The sequence below is a fragment of the Triticum aestivum genome, chromosome 5A (genome assembly GCF_018294505.1).
Source record: "Triticum aestivum cultivar Chinese Spring chromosome 5A, IWGSC CS RefSeq v2.1, whole genome shotgun sequence".
Classification (NCBI taxonomy): Eukaryota; Viridiplantae; Streptophyta; class Magnoliopsida; order Poales; family Poaceae; genus Triticum; species Triticum aestivum.
Window position 1 is genome coordinate 243,920,002 of NC_057806.1, and position 24,415 is coordinate 243,944,416.

At 46.9% G+C, this 24,415-nt stretch overlaps 1 protein-coding gene across 1 annotated transcript; it reads left to right on the plus strand.

Moving 5' to 3' along the window:
* The first annotated feature begins 1,310 nt into the window (after positions 1–1,310).
* On the plus strand, positions 1,311–14,208 carry LOC123102888 (nuclear pore complex protein NUP1). The gene is made up of 9 exons (XM_044524349.1): positions 1,311–1,667; positions 2,010–2,053; positions 7,650–7,765; positions 8,741–8,903; positions 9,206–9,478; positions 10,409–10,492; positions 11,348–11,890; positions 11,986–12,335; positions 12,665–14,208. The coding sequence occupies exons 1-9, from the start codon at positions 1,379–1,381 to the stop codon at positions 13,887–13,889; spliced, it is 3,087 nt and encodes a 1,028-aa protein (XP_044380284.1). The 5' UTR covers positions 1,311–1,378; the 3' UTR covers positions 13,890–14,208.
* Positions 14,209–24,415: the final 10,207 nt, after the last annotated feature.

A 24,415-nucleotide genomic window follows, 5' to 3' on the forward strand; every position in this document is an offset into this window, starting at 1 on the left:
TGACTCCGTGGGTTCACCGTCACAATACGTTTTCTTGTTGTAAATTTACGCTTTCAGTTTGAATTTAAAACATATATATGAGGTGGTACTAATTCGGGAACCACATCGTATGCATCAAAATTCGTACTAATAAAAATTACAAGATAGAAATTCGAACCCGGGCCCCTACATCCAAAGCACAACGAACTAGCCGACTCACCTACCACAAGTCTCTCTGATAAACGCAACGAACATTTTATATTTATATTGAATTAAACCTGGACTTCGTATATTTTATTGGCACAGAAGCCACTAGCGCTGCTTGGGCCGCGTCATGTAATCCAGCAGATCGAACGCAATGTGTTGATGGGCCTGCACAACGCACCATGTGAGTGGGCTTCAAGAATACGTAAAATATTATTACTCCTGCGGATCGAACTCAGGATACGTCCTTTCTTTTTAAGGCTATATATACAACCAACAACCTTTGAATTAGTAGTCCCGCCTTGCTACTGTTCATGAAATCATTACAATTTATATACACCAATGAGTAGACAATCAACAAGCTCCTTGGTTAATAAATAAAGGATGAGGTGTGGGATTTCTTAAAGAAAACACAATGAGGTGTGGGATTGTGGGAGAGGCTGAAGATAAACATGAACATTGAGGGATGAGTTAGAGTTGCTAGCTGTAAATGAGGCTGGACATACTCGCTCCGTCCCAAAATTATGTTGCTCCTTTGAGATTTTTTCTTCTAAATAAAATCTTGGACGGATTTGTGGGTGCTATTTTCTAATTTCCAAGAAGTTTCAGCGAGGGGTGAGCGTGCATGGACTGGTGTTGTTGCTGCAAGTGAGTTCGTCCTTTTTTTTAACAGCTAATCTATTTTTCAAGAGAAAAAGCAAGTGTGTTAATTGAACAAAGTGGGTTGGCTCAAATTTCTAAGATAGCCCCAAGAAACTGAAAGGGATGAAGTAGATTTCAATCTAATGGTTTTGTTCAACTTTGATTTATTCATGTATGGTGTCAATAAATTGTCGTACAAAAAAGCATATCAAAATATCTCATGCCTACCATGGTTTTTAATACCTGACTAATGTACATTTCTGCTAGACCTTGGCATGCACCTCTCGGTTGCCGCCAGGTTGCACCGTTGGGTGTTGTAGAGTCGCGTTGATGAGTGCTTAGTGCTTTGATAGACATTTTAATCGTCTTTCCCGTTGCAACGCACGGACATATGTGTTAGTAATAATCATTATTATTACTCGGTCGATACTTACCAAAGTTTTTCTTGGCAGCCTTAAACCCTCTGAGCCCTTGTAATCACTATTTTATCCCGTCCTCTCTTCGAATTCCCTTTCTCTTCTCCAAAACCCTAGCCCCACATCGGCGCCGTAACATGGCGTCTCGGGGAGGTTACGACGGCGGCTCCGCCACGGGAGGCAAGATCCGTAGGCGCCCTCCCTCCCGCGTCGCAGCTGCGTCACCCTATGCGCTCCCGGCTCCTCCTACTCATCCAGCGTCGTACGGCGGTGAAGGGAGCGGCTGGCTCGCCCGTCTCATCTCCGGTGGCGCATCGCGCCTCCTCTCCTCTGTGTTTCGCAAGCCGCCTCCTCAGCTCGCCGCGCCTACGCTTTCGGAACCAGAGTTGGTCGACGCTCCTTGCTCGCCGCCGCCGCCGCCTTTAGGTTGGTGCCTTGCTGATTTGTTTGCGCGCATTCTCCGCTAGCTGTGTTGGCGGTTTGACTTGTCTGATCTGCGACTAGAGCGAAGTGTTTTCTATCATCCTGTAAAAATCAAATCATCCAAGTTTTTCCAGCTTATCATCATAGCTTGCCAATGCACATGGCGGCCGATAGGTGAAGTCGATGGTGTGAACCATGGTTACTGTTTTTATCAGATTAGCGATTTATTTATCAGCAATCAGTAAATAAGATGCTAGTTCAATCTATCCTGTGAAATGGGGGATAATTCTCATTTTATTGTTAGTGGTTTCCACCAAACTCACACAAGCTGGTTTTGGAATGTAGAGAACGACATTCTAGAAGAAGAAAACGGAGGAGGAACTGCTAATGTAAGCTGATTCTGTAACTCCATGCTGTTCACGTCGTTGTTCTAATATTCTTTATTTTTTTGGGTACTAGTGCACTGTTTAACCATTTATCCTGATTAGACGCTGAATTTAAGCTCTTTTAAATGGCTAGTATACTAAATTTACCATTTATCCTGCCTAGACACCGAGTGTAAGCTCTTTAAACCACCTATCTTTCAGCAGTATTTCGCAAGTGTTCTCTGTTTGCGAGGGAAAGATCGAACACACCGATCGTATTGAGAATGAGAGCACTTATACAAGGAGAACAGAGGGCGTGCGCCCACGATGGTGATCGTGGCCAGGCCATGTTCGAGAGGAGAAGATCGTGGGTGCTGAGAGACAAAACTGCACCCGCGTACGCTACTGCTACTCTACTACCCTCAACTGTACAAATACATAGCCCAATACATACATGAGGTCTAACCCCCCGCAGTCGTGACGTCGCGACGCAAAGACTGAATTGAAAATCATGGAAGACGTCGCTTGGCAAGCCTTTTGTCATGACATCCGCAAACTGTTGATGAGTTGGTACGTGCAGCACGCGGAAGTGGCCGAGAGCGACACGCTCGCGGACGAAGTGAATGTCCAGCTCCACATGTTTGGTGCGGCGATGATGAACAGGGTTGCTGGAGAGGTAGATGGCGGAGATGTTGTCGTAGTAGACCAGCGTGGCAGTGGAGACCGCACACCGGAGCTCGCCAAGAAGTTGCCGGAGCCAGACGCACTCCGCCACGGCATTGGCCACGCCGCGGTATTCTGCCTCCGCGTTGGAGCGCGAGACAGTAGGTTGGCGCTTCGAAAACCAGGACACGAGCGCGCCGCCGAGGAAGACACATTAGCCAGACGTCGACCGGCGAGTGTCAGGGCACCCGGCCCAGTCGGCATCGGTGTACACCCGAAGATCCAGTGTCTAGGAAGCACGAAGGTGGAGCCCGAGAGAGACAGTGCCACGGACGTACCGCAGGGCGCGCTTGAGCAGGGTGAGGTGACAGTCGCGAGTGTCATGCATATGCAGGCAAATATGCTAAACTGCATAGGCGAGCTCGGGGCGGGTCACCGTCAGGTACTGCAGCGCGCCAGCGAGACTGTGGTAGGCAGTGGGGTCGGCGACGCGCGGACCGGTGGAGGGAAGCTTGGCCTTGGTGTCGACTGGGGTCGGTGCAGGCTTGCAGTTGTCCATGTCAGCGCGCTCGAGGACGTCCTCAGCGTACTGCTCCTGAGAGAGGAAGAAGCCGTCCGGGGACCGCGTCACGCGAATGCCGAGGAAGTAGTGGAGGTTGCCGAGGTCCTTCATGGCGAATTCGGTGGTGAGCGAGGCGACGATACGGCGAAGGAGCGCGTCCGTGGGCGCGGTGAGGATGATATCATCCACATACAGCAGCAGGTACGCCGCATCCGTACCATGAGTGAGCGTGAACAGAGAGGTCTCGGAGCGCGTCGCGGTGAACCCGAGGATGGCGAGGAAGCCGGCGAAGCGAAGAAACCAGGCGCGTGGAGCCTGCTTCAAGCCATACACGGACTTGGAAAGGCGACACGTGATCGGGTCGAGCGGCATCGACAAAACCTGCAGGCTGCAGACAGTAGACCTCTTCCTCCAGGGTGCTGTGAAGAAAGGCGTTCTTCACATCAGCTAATGCACAGGCCAATGGCGTGAGGCAGCGACAGTGAGGACCGTGTGGATGGTGGCCGGCTTCACAACCGGAGAGAAGGTTTCGCCATAGTCCACTCCGGCACGCTGGTTGAACCCACAGACAACCCAACGAGCTTTGTAGCGCTCAAGGGTGCCATCAGCACGGGTTTTGCGACGATAGATCCACTTGCCAGTTATTACATTAGCACGCGGTGGTCGGGGAACCAACTCCCAAGTACGGTTGCCGGTGAGAGCTGCAAACTTGTCGCGCATGGCGGCGAGCCAGTTGGCATTGCGGAGCGATGCGCGGACAAAGCGAGGAATGGGAGAGATGGCAGTGGAGGGGCGGTGTTGGCCACGCAAACGAAGTCGTTGGCATACTTCGTGTTGGGGCGGAAAACACCAGCGTGTGCGTGTGTGATGATCGCACAAGCAGGTGGAGCGGGAGTGGGGGAGGGTGGTGATGGTGCATGCAGCGGGGAGCCGTCGGATGACGATCCTGCAGGTGCATGGCCCCCGGACGTGCGCGCGGAGAGGGAGTTTGAATGAGGCACGGTGGATGGTGATCCAACGGCAGAGGAGGGCCCGGCGGATGGCGCGCGCGGGTGGTTTAAATGAGAGGCGTCGGATGAGGATCGGACGGTGCTGTTTAAACGAGGAGGGGTCGCGCGAAACGAGTCGGCTCGCGACGTGGGGAGTGGGTGTGACGAGGTGGGGGGTGGTGAGCAACCGCCGTCGGGCGGGGCACAAATAGGTGCGGGCACCAGACGGCGAGGTGGGGCTGCGGGGGTGAGAGGGAGGCGTGGAGCGGCGTAGGGGAAGGTGAGCTCGTCGAAGCAAACATGGCGGGAGGTGAGTACACGCCGAGAAACGAGGTCATAGCACCTGTACCCGCGGTGATCAGGTGGATACCCGAGGAAGACGCACGGCAGAGAGCGGTGGTCAAGTTTGTGGAGGTAGTGTTGGGGTAGCATAAGCAGCCGAACACACGCAGATACGAGTAGTCGGGGGAGGGGGACGCCGAGGAGCAGCTCGTGCGGCGTGCGTGGTGAGCTAGCAGCGCAGGTTCCCAGAAGCGAGCTGGGAGAGAAGCATGAAAGAGGAGTGCGCGGACGCCCCCGTTCAGAGTGCGGAGCACGCGCTCCGCCTTGCCGTTCTGCTGGCTAGTGTACGGGCACGTGAGCCGAAGCACGGTGCCATGCGTGGTGAGCAAAGAGCGGACGGCGAGGTTGTCGAACTCGCGCCCGTTGTCAGTCTGCAACGCCAGAATTGGGCGCTCGAACTGAGTCTGGACGTATGCATAGAGCGCGGAGAGCACATAGATGACCTCGGATTTGCGACGAAGGGGGAACGTCCAAACATAGTGAGTGCAGCTATCAATGATAACAAGATAGTATTCGAAACCAGAAATGCTCACTATAGGAGAGGTCCATACATCCAAATGCAGTAATTGAAAGGGGAAATAGCTACGAGTCATGGAAGCGGTGAACGGCAAGCGCGCGTGCTTGCCGAGGCGACAGGCGGTGCATGAGTGACTGTTGGACGGCGCGCAGGTGAACTAAAAGTTGCGAAGGGCCTGACGAAGGGGCTCCTCGCCGGGGTGTCCGAGGCGGCCGTGCCACAGCTCTGTGGTCGCGACGCTGGCGAAGGGGCTAGCGCACGGGACGGCAGGAGCAGGGCGCAGGGAGTACAGGTCGCTGGTCGAGTCACACCGAAGGATCACCAGGCGGGTGCGGATATCCTTGACAGAAAACCTAAATGAGTCAAACTCGACAGACACAGGATTGTCACGCGTAAGGCAACGAACAGAGAGAAGATTTGTGATGATGGAAGGGGAGAGCAACACATTGTGGAGCTCGAGGGAGGTGTTGGAAGCAATGAGCGAGCCACGGCCGGTGTGTGTGATCGGCATGCGGCCGCCATTGCCCACAATTATGTCGCGAGGGGGATGAGAAGGACGAAGAGAGTGGAGTGTACCAGGGTTGAAGGTCATGTGGGACGACGCGCCCGAGGTGCTCGACGGCGGCGGCGGAGATGTGTGCGCGGCCTCGAGCGCCGTCTGGAGCCTGCCCATGTCCCATGGTTGCGGCGGAGAGGCCGGCGGTGGCGCCGTGTTGGAGCTCGCGCCCAGCGAGCCGTAGGTGAAGCCAGGGAGGAGGGCGGAGGGTGAAGAGAGCCTGATGCTGCGGGACGCCGGGGCGCGGGCCGAGCACGCCGGCGCCGGGTGCGCGCTAGGGCATAGGCCAGGCTTGCACCATGCCGGTCCAGGAGTTGGCGCTTGGCGCTTAACCAGGGAGTGGGGCCGGACAAGGAGGGGACGGCGCAGGCGGCAGGGCGCCGTTGCCGTTGTTTCCACGGCCACGGCGACGGTTGCGCCCACGTCCATGTGCGGCGTTGCCGTCGGCGACGGGAGTGGTGGGGGCGGGTTGTGGACGCGCCGCAAGGAGGGCGTGCGCGGACTGCAGACGAGTGGTTTGTTTCACATGATGTTCTTCCAGCAAGAGGAAGGAGCGGGCCTGCAGAAGAGTCGGCAGGGGCGCGCGCGCGGTGAGGTGAGGGATGGCGCCGTAGTACTGGCGCCCGAGGCCACGCAGCATGTGGAAGAGTTGCTGTGTCTCGCCGACGGGCTGACCGAGATCGCGGAGCTGGTCGGTGAAGGATTTCAGACGTGCGAAGTACCGCATCACTGTCAGGTCGCCCTGGACGACGGTGTGGTACTCCGCGTCGATGTACACGGCGCCGGAGAGCTGGTTGGTGCGGAAGATCTCCTCGATGGCCGCCCAGAGAACGGCGGCGGTGTTGTCCGGCTGCATGACAACGTCGAGCAGCTCAGGAGAGATCATGGTGTAGAGCCAGTGCACGACGCAATGGTCGATCATGGTCCACTCCGGATCGCGATGGCGAGGAGCGGCCGGGGCAACGAGATGGTCACCAACGCCGAACATGCCCACGATGGTGAAGAAGAAGCGGCGCCATTGGGCATAGTTGCCGGAGTGCAGATCTAGGGTGACGGGGACGTGATGACGAATGCCAATGGTCTGCAGAACGGAGGAAGGAAACGCTCCCGGCGCGAGCGGTGGCGCCATGGTGACTGGGGGGGCGGGGGGAGCGCTCGCCAGAGCAGTGGGAGGACACCGGCGGGAGCCGGTGTGTCATCGTCGGAGGAGAGGGGGGAGGCGACGGGATTGGTGTCCATGGCAGCGGAAGAGGGATGGTGGTTGGGCGCAAAGGGATTCGAGTCCTCTGCGTCTGATACCATGTTTGCGAATGAAAGATCAAACACACCGATCGTATTGAGAATGAGAGCACTTATACAAGGAGAACAGAGGGCGTGCGCCCACGATGGTGATCGTGGTCAGGCCATGTTCGAGAGGAGGCGATCGTGGGTGCTGAGAGACAAAACTGCACCCGCATACGCTACTGCTACTGTACTACTCTCTACTGTACAAATACATAGCCCAATACATACATGAGGTTTAACATTCTCAAAAGACAAAAAGCAGTGATAACACACCTTAGGTGGTACTATGCTACCACGGCAAGGTAGTACCTGCAAAAAGTTCAGATTTTTTTAGAATATTGATGACAAAATATATGTCTACAATCCCACAAAACTTCAAATCCATATTTGAACCAAAAAAAAACATATATATTGTCAATTTTTTTCAGAAATTTTCAAAACTTTTTAGAGGTGCTACCGTTTGTTGGTAGCACGGCAGCACAACTAAGGTGTGGTATCTATCACCAGATGTTGTCCCATCTATTAATTATTACTTCTTCGACCAGTTAATAGTGTGCCCAACCTTAGGACACATTTCTCTATTTTCTTATTGTTCTAAGGTTACACTTTTACACTGTTCCTCTGCTAATTATTTTACTTCTCTAGCCTATTGGACTTTATAATTTCCTGTAATCCTGAGTTTCCAAGCATTATTGCTGTCCATGCAGAATCTGTCTACTGATAATCCTGAAAATTATCCCATTGATGGAGATGACATTCTAAGTTCTTGTTTCAATGGTAGTATGGATCTTGAAGAATTGTTGAAGCAGAAGACCTTTACAAGGCAAGTATTGGATATTCTAATATAGCATTTGAGCAGTGTTAGTGTGGTACTCACCTCAGTTCATTCTGAACTTTTCAAATGTTCAATGTTCTGCAAGCTAAGGATATGATATTTAGGAAATTCACATCACCTTGTCCTGATGAAATGCACTATCAAGAACTGTGGGTTATCCTTAGCTGGTTCCTTTGATATTTTGTTGGGATTTACTGGAATTCTCAGCGATAAGTGCTTATATTTGTCATGTTGGTAGCAAACAAGTATCATTCAATGCCAATACCTGGTATCAAGATGTGAAGGTTCCCTTTATTTGCTTTGTAGGATTGCAATGTTTGGCACGCGTGCATCATTTTGGCTCCTTATCTGTATGGTCCTATCACCATAGTTGCCAATGTTTCTTACGTGTTTTCACATTTTCCTCAAATCCTCATCTGTATTGCTATTTTTTCCTGATACAGCAGAGAATATATCCTTCTGTGAATTTCTTTACATTCTCTTGGGTACTTACAACGACCTTTTCTGCATGGTGCACTTATAGTTCACGAGACAGTTACTTAATATCGTTCCTCGAGCCTGGAGTAGTTGGGCCTAACTGTGGAGTTATTGCATTTTGTACAAAGGGAGATCAGCATAGAACTGTGGCATAGGGTAGTAGTTTTATTTTGTTGTTGCAGGTTTCGAATCAACATCCAGTTATGTTTATCACATGAACACTGGGGAACTAACTCCCTTATTGTTCTGATTCCTTGTTTCTTATTCATCTTTATGTGTTTTCCTGTTTATGCAATTCAAATCTCACATTTATTTTGTTGATTCCCATATATCTGTAACTTGAGTTCATGTTCTGCTTCATCGTATGCATTATGTAAATTACAAATATATAAGTTGGCTTAAGTTCTGTGTTCCACATTGTTTTGCGTATGTCTGAAATGTAGCCCTAACAGATCTCTCCGGAATAACTGTCTGTATGTTCTGTAGGAGTGAGTTTGAATATTTGACTGGGTTGTTGCGATCCAGAACTGTTGAATCCAATACAATGCAGTCAGAAGTTAATAATATAAAGCAAACATTGTCTCCCGAGAAGGAAAAGGGATCTAGAGACTTACCTGTTGATTTCTCCATTAAATCATACAGTATCACTGTGAGTATGCAATTCATGCTGTCCTTTTAAATGTTCAAAGTGTTTCCGACTCACTGATGAAAAATTAGACTTTCTTGCAATTAACTGTATACTATATAATATAATTTTGCTTAAAAGTTTGGAACTACTACTATTTGCTATTTGGAAGTTAAGTAAACATATTGTTATTTGGACTTTACCAATAGATACTTCTATCATATTATTGACTCAATAGGTTTTTATATCCTGACGCATTTGTTACTTGTACTGTTGACATTCTCCTTCTGATCACATGATTAATTTAACCTTATGCATTCCTGCAGGATCAAGTTGCTTCACCTGCAGAACTTGCAAAGGCATATATGGGTTCAAGATGTTCAGAGGGGGCACCGTTACGCCTTAGATTGCATGAACCCTCCTCCCTTTCTGTCAAATCAATAGAATCTGGCACAATACAAATAGCTAAATCTCCAAAGGCCCCACTTCTTGGAATTTCAAGATTGTCTGCTTCCACACCCTTTGATCGCCTTGGAAGCAGCTATAGGACTCCAAATAAATCAGCAATACACAAATTGTCATCATCTCCTTATTTTAAGGTTTAATTTCCTCATTTTATTTATTCAGTATATTATTAATTTTATGCTTATGGTATGATTACTTGGAATATCGGAAGTGCAAGTTAATTATGTATTGTACCTTTGATCAATCCCTCGAGCAGTATTAAAACCACATGCATTACTCTTTCTGCCGTGTCATAGAATGATGTCCTATCTGGTTCCAATGCACGTAATATCTATTTCTATCCTTGTTTCGAGCAAGGAAAAAAAAGGCGCCCCTAGGCGCTCGCTTAGGCATGCTTTGCTTTGGCACTTGGCAGTACAAAAAAATCAGGCGTCAAGGTCCCCCGGTGAGGAATAAGCCTTCTCCGGCGAGATATCAATCTCCCCGGCCAGATTTGACTTTCCCAGCAAGTATGTATATGTATCCTCCCTGGCGAGGATTCAACCACTCTGACGACAAATTGACCTATTCCGGCAAGGATCGAGCTTCGCTGTGGCTGGTTGTCATCACTGCAGTGAGGGAGGTGGCGTGAGGGTTCCCTAATTTGCTGTGTATATATAAGCTTTTAGTAGAATGCAGCTGTATCCAGAATAAAGACTAGAAAGTGTTCAGCTAGGGTCCATGTGTACTGCAGCCAACAAGAGATTCATGAATAGAAAAACCGAGTGCGTTGTTGTCTCTATCTTGTGTAGTAGTCAAGTGCTAGGGGAGATAAGATGGCAGAAATACTTACTTTGCAGAACAGCTGAAAGAATTGAATACCACACTACAGCCTATACATTCTTCACACTATAACCATTTCGTGCTGCGTCCGTACAGAATGCCCAGGCACGCCTGGGCGACACCTAAGTGAGTTAAGCGTTAGGCAGTGGCAAAACGCCTAACATATTTTTTCCTTGCTCAAGCATAATATCCATCTCTAGTAGGTCTAGCCTTTCTAACTTGTGTTCAATCAATCTGTTCAGGGTCCTGTTTCTTCTAGGGACATATGTGGTACTGTATCTTCATCATATCAGACTGCAAACAGCGTTCATACATTTGGCAGGCAGGTACTCATTGGTGAAGCACAACTTGTTTTGTAGTATATTTACTTTGTGTTGGTTGTTAGTTTCTGTGCTATTATATTGAGTTGATATTGTACTACATTCTAAAATTTTCATAGGGATTAGCCATGAGATGAAATCTTAGAATCTGGATTCAGCAATTTAAGCGTACATGCTTATTTTTATCACCGGTTAACTCCTCCCCTTAAAGCTGCAGGAGGATACATCCATAAACCATGCTTTCAGATTTTCTTGACTGCACCCTACCTATCTTCCTGTGTAAAATAAGCTCAACATATTGACGTAAAAATTCTCTTATATTTTCAAATCGGTGAACATTTATTCTTGATATTATTCAGGTTTTAAAATGCTATCTTTGCAGTCAGTAGTTGACACCAGGTATTTCGACACAAGCATGATTGTACATAAATAATGTTAACCCGTGCTTCATTGTCCAATAACATGTTTAATTCCAACACTAATTTTGTATTGGTTTTGCATTCCTGAACAATATATAAGCATTGAATACAGTAACATCATTGCATTTACATTCAGCAATTTGTTTTCGTGAAAAGGATAAAAATTCATCAGTGTGGGATAGGCGAAAAATATTAAGAGCCCTAGCATCCTGTACAAAATGGTTTTGTTAGAGATTTGCATGAGTTCATGGGCCAGATATAGCAACTGCGATTCAATTCGTGAGCCTATGTTGGCAGTTTTGAACTACATGGCTACTGTGCTATTTCCCCAATCTTGTGCAATTAAGTTCTCTAATTTATGTGCCTTTTGATGTTCTACCAATATTACTGGCTTGTTTTGTACGCTGCGTTGTGCTGTTAGTAATTATTTATAAATCAGCAGTTCCTGAAGAGAAAGAATATTGCTCTCAACAATGAGACTGTGTCTGTTGGCCCCATACGCAAAATGCACCAAAGATATAACAGAATATCATCACTCTCGGAAACATGGCCTGGTTATCGTAAGTATCCTGGTAATGATGCAAGCAAACTGGATGAAGGTTTTGAACACTCCACACAAACTCAAAAGCGTCTGCGTCTGGCTGAAGTTGATGATGGCACTCTACGTATCTGTGGCAACAGTTTTGTTCAAGCACCAGTTCAATCAACTGAGATGGCCGCAAAGATATTGAAACAGCTTGATACATTAGTCCCTTCACCTCCAGAGAAGGAAAGCACACCAGAAATGAAGCAAAAACATGGAAATGCCCTGGATGTTGAGGATTCTATTTCTCGGAGAAAGGAAATACCATCTCAGGGCAGCCTTTTGGAATCATCTTTGTCATTCATCCCAGCTGCAATAGACGGCAAGACTGTTGATGCTATGTCAAACGGTTCTGCCCTCCTAGAAAGTAAATCATCCTCTGAATTAATAACTTCACCCAAGGTAGGACCGTATGACTAAAAATATGATACTATCTTCTATACTCTGCAGCTACCTTTTTGAGATATATTATGTAGCGATTAATGTTTTTCTTATAGGATTCTCTGGAGGTGGACCACTGCAGTGGAAGTATTGAAATTGTGAAAAGCTACTCACCAATCCAGGAACATACTGCTAACAACTCTGGAACAACAAATAAGGAGAATCCCCCAACAGCCTCTTTGCGAAGCTATTCTCCTTCCAATCTGGTGTTATCTAGTGAAATAAAACGAACCAAAATGCTGGCTTCATCAAATGGCTTCTCATTCCCTGTCACGGCTGCACCGGGTGCCCACTCACAGGCCCCTCCAACGCCTACTATGGCATCTCCACCTGCACTACATGTTGGAAAGCACAAATCTTCTGCACTACCCAGTGTGCCAGTTACTTCCCCGGAAAGTGCTCCAAGGTCAGATTCTGATCGAGCTAGAAAGCATTTTTTTTACTCTGAAGTGTTATTGTATTTTCCTGCTTAATAAAATTGGAACAACCATCAGTTATCAAGTAGATACTGCATTGAAGAAATGCTACTTTTGTTTCCTCCATTTATGTTAGAGCACTATTAGCTTGTTAGTCTTGAGTGTGCCATTTTTGGTTCCACTTCTCCAGTTAGAAGGGTATCTGCTCAGTTGATGTTCAAACTGTTGGTCTATAATTCTGAAGCTTGCCATGTTTATTCACCTCTCCATTTATTTAAAAATTGTTGAAGCCTGGACATTATTTTATTTATCTTTGCAGGATTTTGAAACGAGTTTCAGAAGAAAGCTCAATTTCAGACAAGCACAATAAGAAGTTAAATGGAGAAATGCCGCCGGTTTCTTCCAAGGGTGCTGGACATGTTGCATCATTCACTAGTAATCCTGTATTTACTGTTGCCAATTCCAAGCCTACAACCTTAAGTAATGGGCTAGAACATACATCAAAATCAACTGCCTCTGCTGTTCTGGCTTCTAATAGACCGAACTACTCATTTTTGTCTACAAATACCGCCTCTTCCCAATCTGCTAGAGCACCAACATCTGGAAGTGCCAATGCGCCTTTCAATTTCTCACCAAAGTTTGGTGGTGCAAGTTTGTTAGCTGCCCAGAACAAATCCAAGGCAGGAAGCAGCAGTGCCCCATTTAATTTCTCTCCGCAGTTTGGCAGTGTGAATTTGGTCGTGTCTCTGGATAAGTCCAAAGTAACCTCACCTGAATCAACGTTGTTGTCTGGAAACCAGTTCGCCCAACCAGGAAATAACAATTCATTGTGCACACAGAGTTCAGCAAGTAAGTCACATATGATGTCTCCGGAAGAATCAAACATGGGGAGTTTACCATTTGGTTCAGCACCTCTGAGCCCTAGTCCTTTCAGTTTGAGCTCTGTAGTTTCTTCCACAGCTGCCTCTGGCACGACCTCTGTGATTACAACTTCTCCACTGCCTCTGCCATCTATGGCTTCTTCTGCTTTGGGGTCTAGTAAAGCATTCTCGGTCTCACCAATATTTGGCAGCAGTCCAATCACGATTGCTCCATCGTCGTTTGGCATGCCGGATAATGGTTCTGCTATGTCCATTAGCCCCTCTAGCGCTGTATTTTCATTCACTTCGGCTACACCTACAATACCAGATCCACCATCCTCAACACCACTATTTGGTAGCACGATCCCAACTATTGGCTTCAGTACAGGAACTGGTCAGATGACTGTGGGGAATAACCAGACTCTTTCTGTTACGGCCCCACCATTTGGCTTTCAGAGCAATTCACTGTCAACTCCAGCTTTCAGCGGCTTTCAGAGCAATTCACTGTCAACTCCAGCTTTCAGCATGCCAGCCACTCAATTCGCTTCCACCTCAACCACCTCACCTGGCATTTTCCAGTTTGGCCAGCAGAGTCAAGCTTCGTCAGGTGTCTTTTCAATGGGCACTGTCCGCGACAATGACAAGTCTGGCAGAAGAATTGTCAAGGTAAAGAGAAAGAAATAGGCTACTCTGTTCAAAGTTGATTGAGGCTCGGAACTTGCAGTCAAATTGGCCTGTGGACCAGTCTACATTGCAAATTGATATGGCTTCCAGGGCTCTGGCGATCGGCGAGTGTAGTGCAGCACATTTGTTCACTTGATATCGACTGATCTGGCATGAGATTGCCCGTGGCGTTTTTGGCACAGTACCTATGGTGGACTCTCTCTAGTCTATATTGTTGAACTGAATTTTGTTGCATGATTTTGTTCCCTGATCTACCATATTACAAAAACATTTGTATATCGAAGTAATGTTTCGGGGTATCTGTTCTTGTTACTGCTCAGTCCTATGATCCGTGCACCTTCTAAAGTCGATTCATGCATCGTTCATGTAGGGAAACACAATTTTGGTCTGTGTAATGAGAAGGGTCAGATTTGCGGGTTGCAGTACACTGACAACTTATTGTTGGTTGCATCTCGTCCAGAGTTTTAGCTTCCCAGTTTAATGAGATTGATCTAACGTTGCTGGCCGCCAATTGTATTGTTCGTATCACAGGGTCCAACTGGTGCCTGTGTTCAGTGTCTTGCACCGGAACCATGATTTGCATTTAGGTAATTGCCTGTGATTTGCATTTCTAGATTAATAACTAGGTAATTGCCTGCAATGGGGCATAAATATTCTTGTGTGACACTGTTGCGCTCGGCCACCGCCGTGCTGCTGCTATCTGCTAAAGCAAAGCCGAGGAAACATGGCCGCTGCGCACAGGAGGGAAAGCATCAAAGGCTGCTGCTATCTGCTAAAGCAAAGCCGAGGAAACACGGCCGCTGCAGACAGGAGGGAAAGCATCAAAGAAAAGAAAGATATGCACATATACGAGAGCTAACTTAACTGTGCACTAGCCTAATCATTATTGAAAAAGGTAATAGCTTAGTAGGATGATTTTCCTGTGCTGAACTCTAATTCAGAATATCACATCTTGTAGCATGAATCATATTGTGTTGCTCACAAGAAAATAATGCGCATACGATCGACAAGAAAAGAAGTGTCACACATAGTATACCTGACTAGTTTTTGATTTAACATTAAAGTGTAGAAGAATCATTCCACTTTCGTCCGGTAAACTGATTCCTGTACTTCTTGCTCTTGCCTCGATCAACGCCACCTCTTGCTCTTGCCCCGATCAAGCAGGCTTTATATCCATCCCCGCTACCGAAAACCTGCAAACGGGAATGGCACACAAGAAATTAAAGCATGAAACGCCGGGACAAGCCCAACATGCATGCAGCGGCCGCAAGACCCGCCGTTTCCCACCATCAACACAGGGTCTACGCGGGATTCATAGAGTGCAGTGCCTCGGAGTCGGGGACAGACTTTGTGATGCATATAACATTAACCTATGTTATCACTTTCATAGTAAGGATAACATATTTTTCGCAAATACACAAAGATTGCGTATCTTTTCATTAATAGAAGAAGTTGAATAAATACAAAAACGTTGGTACAACACATGCTACAAGCGCAAAGGGTAACATGGTGACCCGAGCATGGGGAGGAGGATGCTCAACCCCAACAAGACTAAAGCGTACGTCCCAGGAATGACGAGAGCCAATCCTTTGGCACCAGCCTTCACCCATAGCCGTGCATGATCCTTAATGTCCTGTATCACGCGGGCCGTGGATGACCGTAGCCCATAAAAAATGCATGCGTTCCGGTGGCACCAGATGCACCGGGCCGCACCAGGCCGTCAACATAAACGAGGGATGAGAGGCCACGTCTATGAGCCATGGGTGCATGGTGGTAGGAAGAGGCCCACCACACCGAAAGGCTCGACGCTGGGTCTGGGATTGTAGCCGTGGAGCGGCACTGGGACAACATGTCATGCCATACCCAGTGGGGAGTAACATAGAGAGTGTCATAGGTGGTTGTATTTATTAGCTTGTAGACTCATTTTGTTTTGGGAAGTGCTATGCAATGGTAACATATTATGTTACTGCAAATACCTGTCTCCTTATTAACTATATGCCACATAAGCAAACTTATCTCGAGGTGTGTTATATTACTTGTTAAGTTACTCCCACTAAGACTGGCCATAGTGGGAACAACTTTAACAGTAAAACGGAGTCCAATTCAGCAAATTTGCCTAGTGGCAGTGAGTTAATGAGGAGAAAGGTAATTTGAGCAACTTAGTTAGTTACCGTAACATCACATATTCCAATACAATATGTGTCTTATAACCTGATAGCTTCGCATGGCACCATACTTATGTTACTACCCACTATGAAGGTAGTAACATAGGCTAGGGTCATATGTATATTACTAGTGTAAGTTACTCTCCACTATGGCTAGTCTAAGGCTGGTCATAGTGAGAGTAACTTAGCTATTAACCTAACATACCCTAAGATAAGTTTGCTTATGTGACATGTAGTTAATGAGGATAGAGGTGTTTGGAGTACTACATCCATCCTGGTTTATTGGCCCCCTTCGTATTTTGTGTCAAATTTGGACCATAGATTTAACTAACAAAACTTTAATGCATGTCACCAAAAATTATATCATCGGATTCGTATTTGAACATAGTTTCCCATGATATAATTTTTGATGACATGCATTGAAATTTTATTAGTTAAATATATGGTCAAAATTTGACACTAAATACGAAGGGACCAATAAATCAAGACGGAGGTAGTAATATGTTAGCATAACATAACACATTCTAAGACAAAATGAGTCTACATCATAATAAAGTATGGCAGAACATCATGAAGAATATAACTAACACATTTAAGCCTAACCCACTTCCTATGCATAGGGATTATGAGAACAATAATCAACTAGCATAGGAAAGCAAAACAAGCATAACTTCAAGATTTTAAGCACATAGAGAGGAAACTTGATATTATTGCAATTCCTACAAGCATATATTCTTCCCTCATAATAAATACATGTAGGATCATAAGCAAATTCAACAATATAGCTATCACAAAACATATTTTGAACACGATCCACATGTATGCAAAGTTGACACTCTTTCAAAATAGTAGGATTAACATTAACTAAAGTCATGACCTCTCCAAACCCACTTTCATAATTATCACAATAAGATTAAACACCCTCCAAAATAGTGGGATCATTATTTCCTAAAGTTGACACTCTTCCAAACCCACTTTCGTCAATATAATCATCAAAAATAGGAGGCATGCTATCATCAAAATAAATTTGCTCATCAAAACTTGGGGGACAAAAAATATCATCTTCATCAAACATAGCATCCCCAAGCTTGTGGCTTTGCATATCATTAGCATCATGGGTATTCAAAGAATTCATACTAACAACATTGCAATTATACTCACCATTTAAAGATTTAGTGCCAAACATTCTAATGCATTCTTCTTCTAACACTTTGGCACAATTATCGGAATCCTTATTTTCATGAAAGATATTAAAGAAATGAAGCATATGAGGCAACCTTAATTCCATTTTTTGTAGTTTTCTTTTATAAACTAACTAGTGATTAAACAAGAAACTAAAAGATTCGATTGCAAGATCTGAAGATATACCTTCAAGCGCTAACCTCCCCGGCAATGGCGCCAGAAAAGAGCTTGATGTCTACTACACAACCTTCTTCTTGTAGACGTTGTTGGGCCTCCAAGTGCAGAGGTTTGTAGGACAGTAGCAAATTTCCCTCAAGTGGATGACCTAAGGTTTTGCCAATCTGTGGGAGGCGCAGGATGAAGATGGTCTCTCTCAAACAACCCTGCAACCAAATAACAAAGAGTCTCTTGTGTCCCCAACACACCCAATACAATGGTAAATTGTATAGGTGCACTAGTTCGGCGAAGAGATAGTAATACAAGTGCAATATGGATGGTAGATATAACTTTTTGTAGTCTGAAAATATAAAACAGCAAGGTAGCAAGTGGTAAAAGTGAGCGTAAACGATATTGCAATGCTAGGAAACAAGGCCTAGGGTTCATACTTTCACTAGTGCAAGTTCTCGCAACAATAATAACATAATTGGATCATATAACTATCCCTCAACATGCAACAAAGAGTTACTCCAAAGTCACTAATTGCGGAGAACAAATGAAGAGATTATTGTAGGGTACGAAACCACCTCAAAGTTATCCTTTCTGATGGATCTATTCAAGAGTCCATAGTAAAATAACACGAAGCTATTCTTTCCGTTCAATCTATCCTAGAGTTCGTACTAGAATAACACCTTAAGATGCAAATCAACCAAAACCCTAATGTCACCTAGATACTCCAATGTCACCTAGATACTCCAATGTCACCTCAAGTATCCGTGGGTATGATTATACGATATGCATCACACAATCTCACATTCATCTCGAGGTGTGTTATATGTTTTGGCCAAGCTGGGTTGCCTGGCTCCTGTGCTTACCCCTACGTTCCCGATTGTTTGGCTAGGCGGTAAAGGGAGCACCTCTGTGATTGTTATTGCCGGGTCAGCCGGATGTGTACCTCAGACTGGGTGAAGCCGAAAGCTAGCGTTCTTAAGGGAATATTCGGTCGGTGAAATAAAAGATGATCTTTTTACCCATTTTATGCGCCCCCAGATGCTTTTTTCTGCGTTTTTTCACGCAGTCCGGACATGCACTTTAGGGCATGCCTCCCAGCGAAAGGAACCCCTAACGGAACTATTCTCTCTGGAAGATGTTTCTTACTAACCATGTAATATAACATAACTAGTTGGGCACTTGTCTGATAAAGCACTAATGACCCCTACGCCTGGTCTCCACGCATACCCCGGTTCTTATATAACCGCTATGGTATTCGGACACACTCCGGACCGTCAGGTCCCGAGGTTGAAGCGAAAAGGTCGGCAACGACAAACGATCTACAATCCGGCTAGAAGGCATTACACATGTCAATTCCAAATTACACAGTCATTCTAACTGATTGTATTCCTCTTCTATACCATCTAACAGGCTGTCTAATTTACAGTCCTGCTGGGAATACTTCGCGGCCAACTCTACTTGGCCGTATACTAAGCTTACAGGGATCTCCTTCCCGTCAGGCCCCACTGGTCCGACCTCGGCCATGTGGTTTGGGTCAGACTTCGTAAAACGGGTCTTCACCATGGCCCAGGCCTCCCTAGCGCCTTGTCGGCAGGCCGATATCTTCCACAACCGGAAGCGCCGCCGAGCTCCCTTCAGCTTCTCCGCAAGCTCTCCAAGGCCCTCGGGCACGGAGTGGGCAGGCCATAAGGCTTGGGCAATACCCCGCATCGCCTACCGAATTCGCTCGTGCAGTTGCAAGAGTTCGGGAAGAAGGTCACCCGTAGAACCGGGCATCTCCTCTGCAGGACGACCTGTGAGCATACCTACAGACATTACTCTGTTAGTCGACTTCCTTGCCGAACTCTTTTTTCAAAGTTCGTTCAAGCACTTACTAAAAATGCCGCGTCGAAGCCGCTGATTCTCCTTCGTGGAGTCCGACAGCTGGCCACGAACATCTTTAAGTTCGACGTCCAGCTTGGTGTTGGCATCCTGAAGATCATTCTTCTCTCGCCTCACCTTTGTCAACATACTCTCACCGGCCTTTAGCCGGCGTAAGAGTTGTTGCTTGTCCGGATCGAGTCCGGCGCCATCTGCAATATGATTTGTCAGATTTGCACCCACACCGCACAATACTAATCTTTCGAAGTGTATCTTACCTGAGGGGGTCTCTTTGGGCTCCCCTGCTGCGGCTAGTGCGGCCTCTAGTTGGGCCTTGCACTTTTCCAGCTCCTGGGACAGTACGGTATTCTTCTCTGTAAGAAGCTGCATATTAAATGATCCTTAAATCAGTTGCTCTGACTGCTTCAAGTCTCGGGGGCTACTGGCATATATATATTTAACCAAAATTTTCTTACCCGTATGTCTTTTACATACTGCTCCGTGGCTCTGGCTAAACCATTTTGAGCGGCACGGAGGTACGCATCTCCCGAATTAAAGGCATCTAAAGCCTCTTGGGAGAAACAAGCGTCGCGTAGAATTGTCCGGCGACGCCTGTGGTTCATGGCACTCTCCACTTCAGAATTTGTGGCAGACAGCCTGTCCGCATCCTCTGTCGGAGGAGCGTCCGGTGCACGCCTTGTGCTCGCCTCCGCTTCCTGGCCAGACGTTGGAGCCTGGCTGGTGGAGGCGCGATTGGCAACCTCTCCGGATGTAGTCCGGCGAGGTCTCTTCGTTCTGAAGATAGCACGAACGTTAATATGCCCTGACAGAATAACTCCAGGGAAACAGAGGGTGCACTATACCTTTGCGCCGGCATCTCAGTCCGGACTACATTCCTTTTTGCCCCACGGGGCCCTGCGGCCCCTCGTTGGCTAGCCGCCGCAGGTTCGGCCTCCTGCCTCGGAAATCTCCCCTGCAAAACACGGCTGTCGTCAGAAACACCGGGCTACGTGAGGGTGGAATCTCTTTCAAGGGAATAAGACCCCGGTTTCTGTCACCTGGGAGGCCGGGATTAACCCTGGGTAATCCGCCGTAATGGCTACCAAGGTATTGTCCTTGCTTAGCTGATGGAACACCCCGTCGATAAGCTCCACCGATATGTCCGGATCCTCTTCGGAGTCCGGATTGAGGGACCGTTCTGGGTCCTCGGGCTGTGGAGGGCGGCTGTTTATATCCTTTACCTCCTGTCGCAGTTCCTGCATTGAAGTCGTTAGACTACCTATCTAACCATGGGAGTATAAAACAAACGGGCAAGCGCAATTGTTCACTTACCCAACTTGGAGGATCGTACATACTGAATCCGGCCCGCGGGTTGACGCGGAGGAATTCCTCCTTTTCTCCCTTGTACAAAGAGGATAAGATCTTTACTAAGGCGGCGGCTGAGGCCGGCCCCTTACGACCGTAACGTGTGGCGTCATCCTCCCCGTTGAAATCCCACATGGGGTGGCCTCTATATTGAAGCGGCTGCACCCCCCGCATAATGCATGCGGCCATGACTCCAATCATGGTTAGTCCGGAATGAGCCAACAGTCTTATCCGGCCCATCAGGTAAAGGACGTCTCTGTCGCTTTCTCTCTGAGAGCTCCGCGGACGCCAGCTCAAGCGTTTCTTCAATGGAGCACTGTTGAACTCAGGGAGACCGACCCGGATAGGGTCCGGTAGCGGGACGTCATCTATGTAAAACCATTCCGAAGGCCAGTCCTCGGACGCCTTCTTTGGGGTTCCGGATAGGTATCCGGTCCCGGCGATGCGCCATACTTCGGCTCCGCCCACTTGGTATATAGACCCCTCTTGAGAACGGGGCACCAGGCAGAATAACCTCTTCCACAGCGCGAAATGAGCCTCAACGCCTAAAAATAGCTCGCAAAGGGCGACGAAACCCGCAATATGCAATACGGAGGCGGGCGTGAGATTGTGCAGCTGGAGGCCGTAGAACTCCAGAAGCCCGCGGAGAAATGGATGAATTGGAAATCCCAGTCCCCTTATTAGATAGGGGACGAGGCACACCCGCTCTCCTTTAGAAGGATTGGGGGTGCTCTCCGCTTGTTTTCCGCCATTGTAGGTGGCGAGACCGGCTCGGACCGGGACCATGTATGCCGAGGGAGAAATCCCTTGGCCTGAAGCGACACTAACTCGCTATGCGGGATGGTGCAACTCTCCCAGTCCCCGGGTTTGGGACCGGAGGGGCGAGGGGAGGAGCTGCGACGGCTGGTCATGTTGGAATGGACCTTTGCTGGAAGCGCTCTGATGATAACTCGCGGAAAGGAGAAGATGTGGTTTGGACCTAAATCCCCATCCCGTTAAATAGGCGGCTCGTTTATACGGCTAGGGGTGTGGATGTAAAAACGCCCCGGCTTTTCGCATTCGTTTGACACGTGGAAGACGGCCATTATTGGGCGTGGAAGCCGAGGAGCACTACATTACAAAAATCGGACATTATTCCTACAGGTACACAAGATTTGGAGAAGAACCCGCCTTGCAATGCCGAACAATCTGCGCGCCGGACTCGTCGTCATTGAAGCCTGGTTCGGGGGCTACTGAGGGAGTCCTGGATTAGGGGGTGTTCGGGTAGCCGGACTATACCTTCAGCCGGACTCCAGGACTATGAAGATACAAGATTGAAGACTTCGTCCCGTGTCTGGATGGGACTTTCCTTGGCGTGGAAGGCAAGCTTGGCGATGCGGATATTCAAGATCTCCTACCATTGTAACCGACTCTATGTAACCCTAACCCTATCCGATGTCTATATAAACCAGAGGGTTGTAGTCCGTAGGCAATCAACTCCATATACAACAATCATACCATATGCTAGCTTCTAGGGTTTAGCCTCCTTGATCTCGTGGTAGATCTACTCTTGTACTACCCATATCATCAATATTAATCAAGCAGGACGTAGGGTTTTACCTCCATCAAGAGGGCCCGAACCTGGGTAAAACATCGTGTTCCCTGCCTCTTGTTACCATCCGGCCTAGACGCACAGTTCGGGACCCCCTACCCGAGATCCGCCGGTTTTGACACCAACAAAGATCTTTATCGGTCAAACCGCATAACAACATACGTTATTCCCTTTGTCATCGGTATGTTACTTGCCCGAGATTCGATCGTTGGTATCACCATACCTAGTTCAATCTCGTTACCGGCAAGTCTCTTTACTCATTCCGTAATGCATCACCCCGCAACTAACTCATTAGTCATATTGCTTGCAAGGCTTATAGTGATGTGCATCACCGAGAGGGCCCAAAGATACCTCTTCGATACACGGAGTGACAAATCCTAATCTTGATCTATGCCAACTCAACAAACACCACCGGAGGCACCTATAGAGCATCTTTATAATCACCCAGTTACGTTGTGACGTTTTATAGCACACAAGGTGTTCCTCCGGTATCCGGGAGTTGCATAATCTCATAGTCAGAGGAACATGTATAAGTCATGAAGAAAGCAATAGCAATAAAACTAAACGATCATTATGCTAATCTAATGGATGGGTCTTGTCCATCACACCATTCTCTAATGACGTGATCCCGTTCATCAAGTGACAACATATGTCTATGGTCAGGAAACTTAACCATCTTTGATTAACGAGCTAGTCAAGTAGAGGCACACTAGGGACACTCTGTTTGTCTATGTATTCACACATGTACTAAGTTTCTGGTTAATACAATTCTAACATGAATAATAAACATTTATCATGATATAAGGAAATATAAATAAAAACTTTATTATTGCCTCTAGGGCGTATTTCCTTCACAAGCTACTAGAGCTTCGTGATGAACTATAACATGCAAGGGATGGAGATGATCCCAGAGCTGTTCGTGGTTCTTAAGGCCGCGGAATTAGAAATCAAGAAGGAGCATCAAGTGTTGATGGCTAACAAGACCACTAGTTTCAAGAAGGGCAAGGGCAAGAATGGAAACTTCATGAATGGCAAGCTAGTTGCCGCTCCAGTGAAGAAACCCAAGGTTGAACCCAAACCCGAGACTAAGTGCTTCTATTGTAAGGGGAATGGTCACTAGTAGCGGAACTACCCCAAATACTTGGTACATAAGAAGGCTGGCAACTTCAACAAGCATATATTTGATATAAGTGTTATTGATGCGTACCTTACTAGTACTCCTAGTAGCACCTGGGTATTAGATACCAGTTCAGTTACTAATATTGGTAACTCGAAACAAAAACTGCAGAATAAATGGAGACTAGCTAAGGGCGAGGTGATGATGTGTGTTGGAAGTGTTTCCAAGGTTGATGTGATCACCATCGCATGCTCCCTCTACCTTTGGGATTAGTGCTAAACCTAGATAAATGTTATTTGGTGTCTGCGTTGAGCATGAACATGATGAGATCGTGTTTATTGTAATGCGGTTATTCATTTAAGTCAGAGAATAATGGTTATTTTGTTTACATGAATGATACCTTCTATGGTCATGCACCCGATGTGAATGGTTTATTGAATCTCGATCGTAGTGATACACATGTTCATAATATTGATGCCAAAAGATGCGAAGTTAATAATGATAGTACCACATACTTGTGGCGCTGCTGCTTAAGTCATATTGGTGTAAAGCGCATGAAGAAACTCCATGCTGATGATGGACTTTTGGAGTCACTTGATTTTGAATCACTTGACACATGTGAACCATGCCTCATTGGCAAGATGACTAAAACCCCATTTTCCGGAACAATGGAACGAGCAAGTGACTTGTTGGAAATCATACATGCTGATGTGTGCAGTCCGATGAGTGTTGACGCGTGCAGTGGATATCGTTATTTCCTCACCTTCACCAATGATTTGAGTAGATATGGGTATATTTACCTAATAAAGCATAAGTCTGAAACGTTTGAAAAGTTCAAGCAATTTCAAAGTGAAGTTGGGAATCATCGTAACAAGAAGATTAAATTCCTATGATCTGATCGAGGGGGAGAATATCTGAGTTATGAGTTTGGCAATCACTTAAAACAATGTGGAATGGTTTCACAATTGACGCCAGCTGGAACACCACATCGTAATGGTGTGTCCGAACGTCGTAATCGTACCTTATTGGATATGGTTCGTTCTATGATGTCTCTTGCTGATCTACCACTTTATTTTTG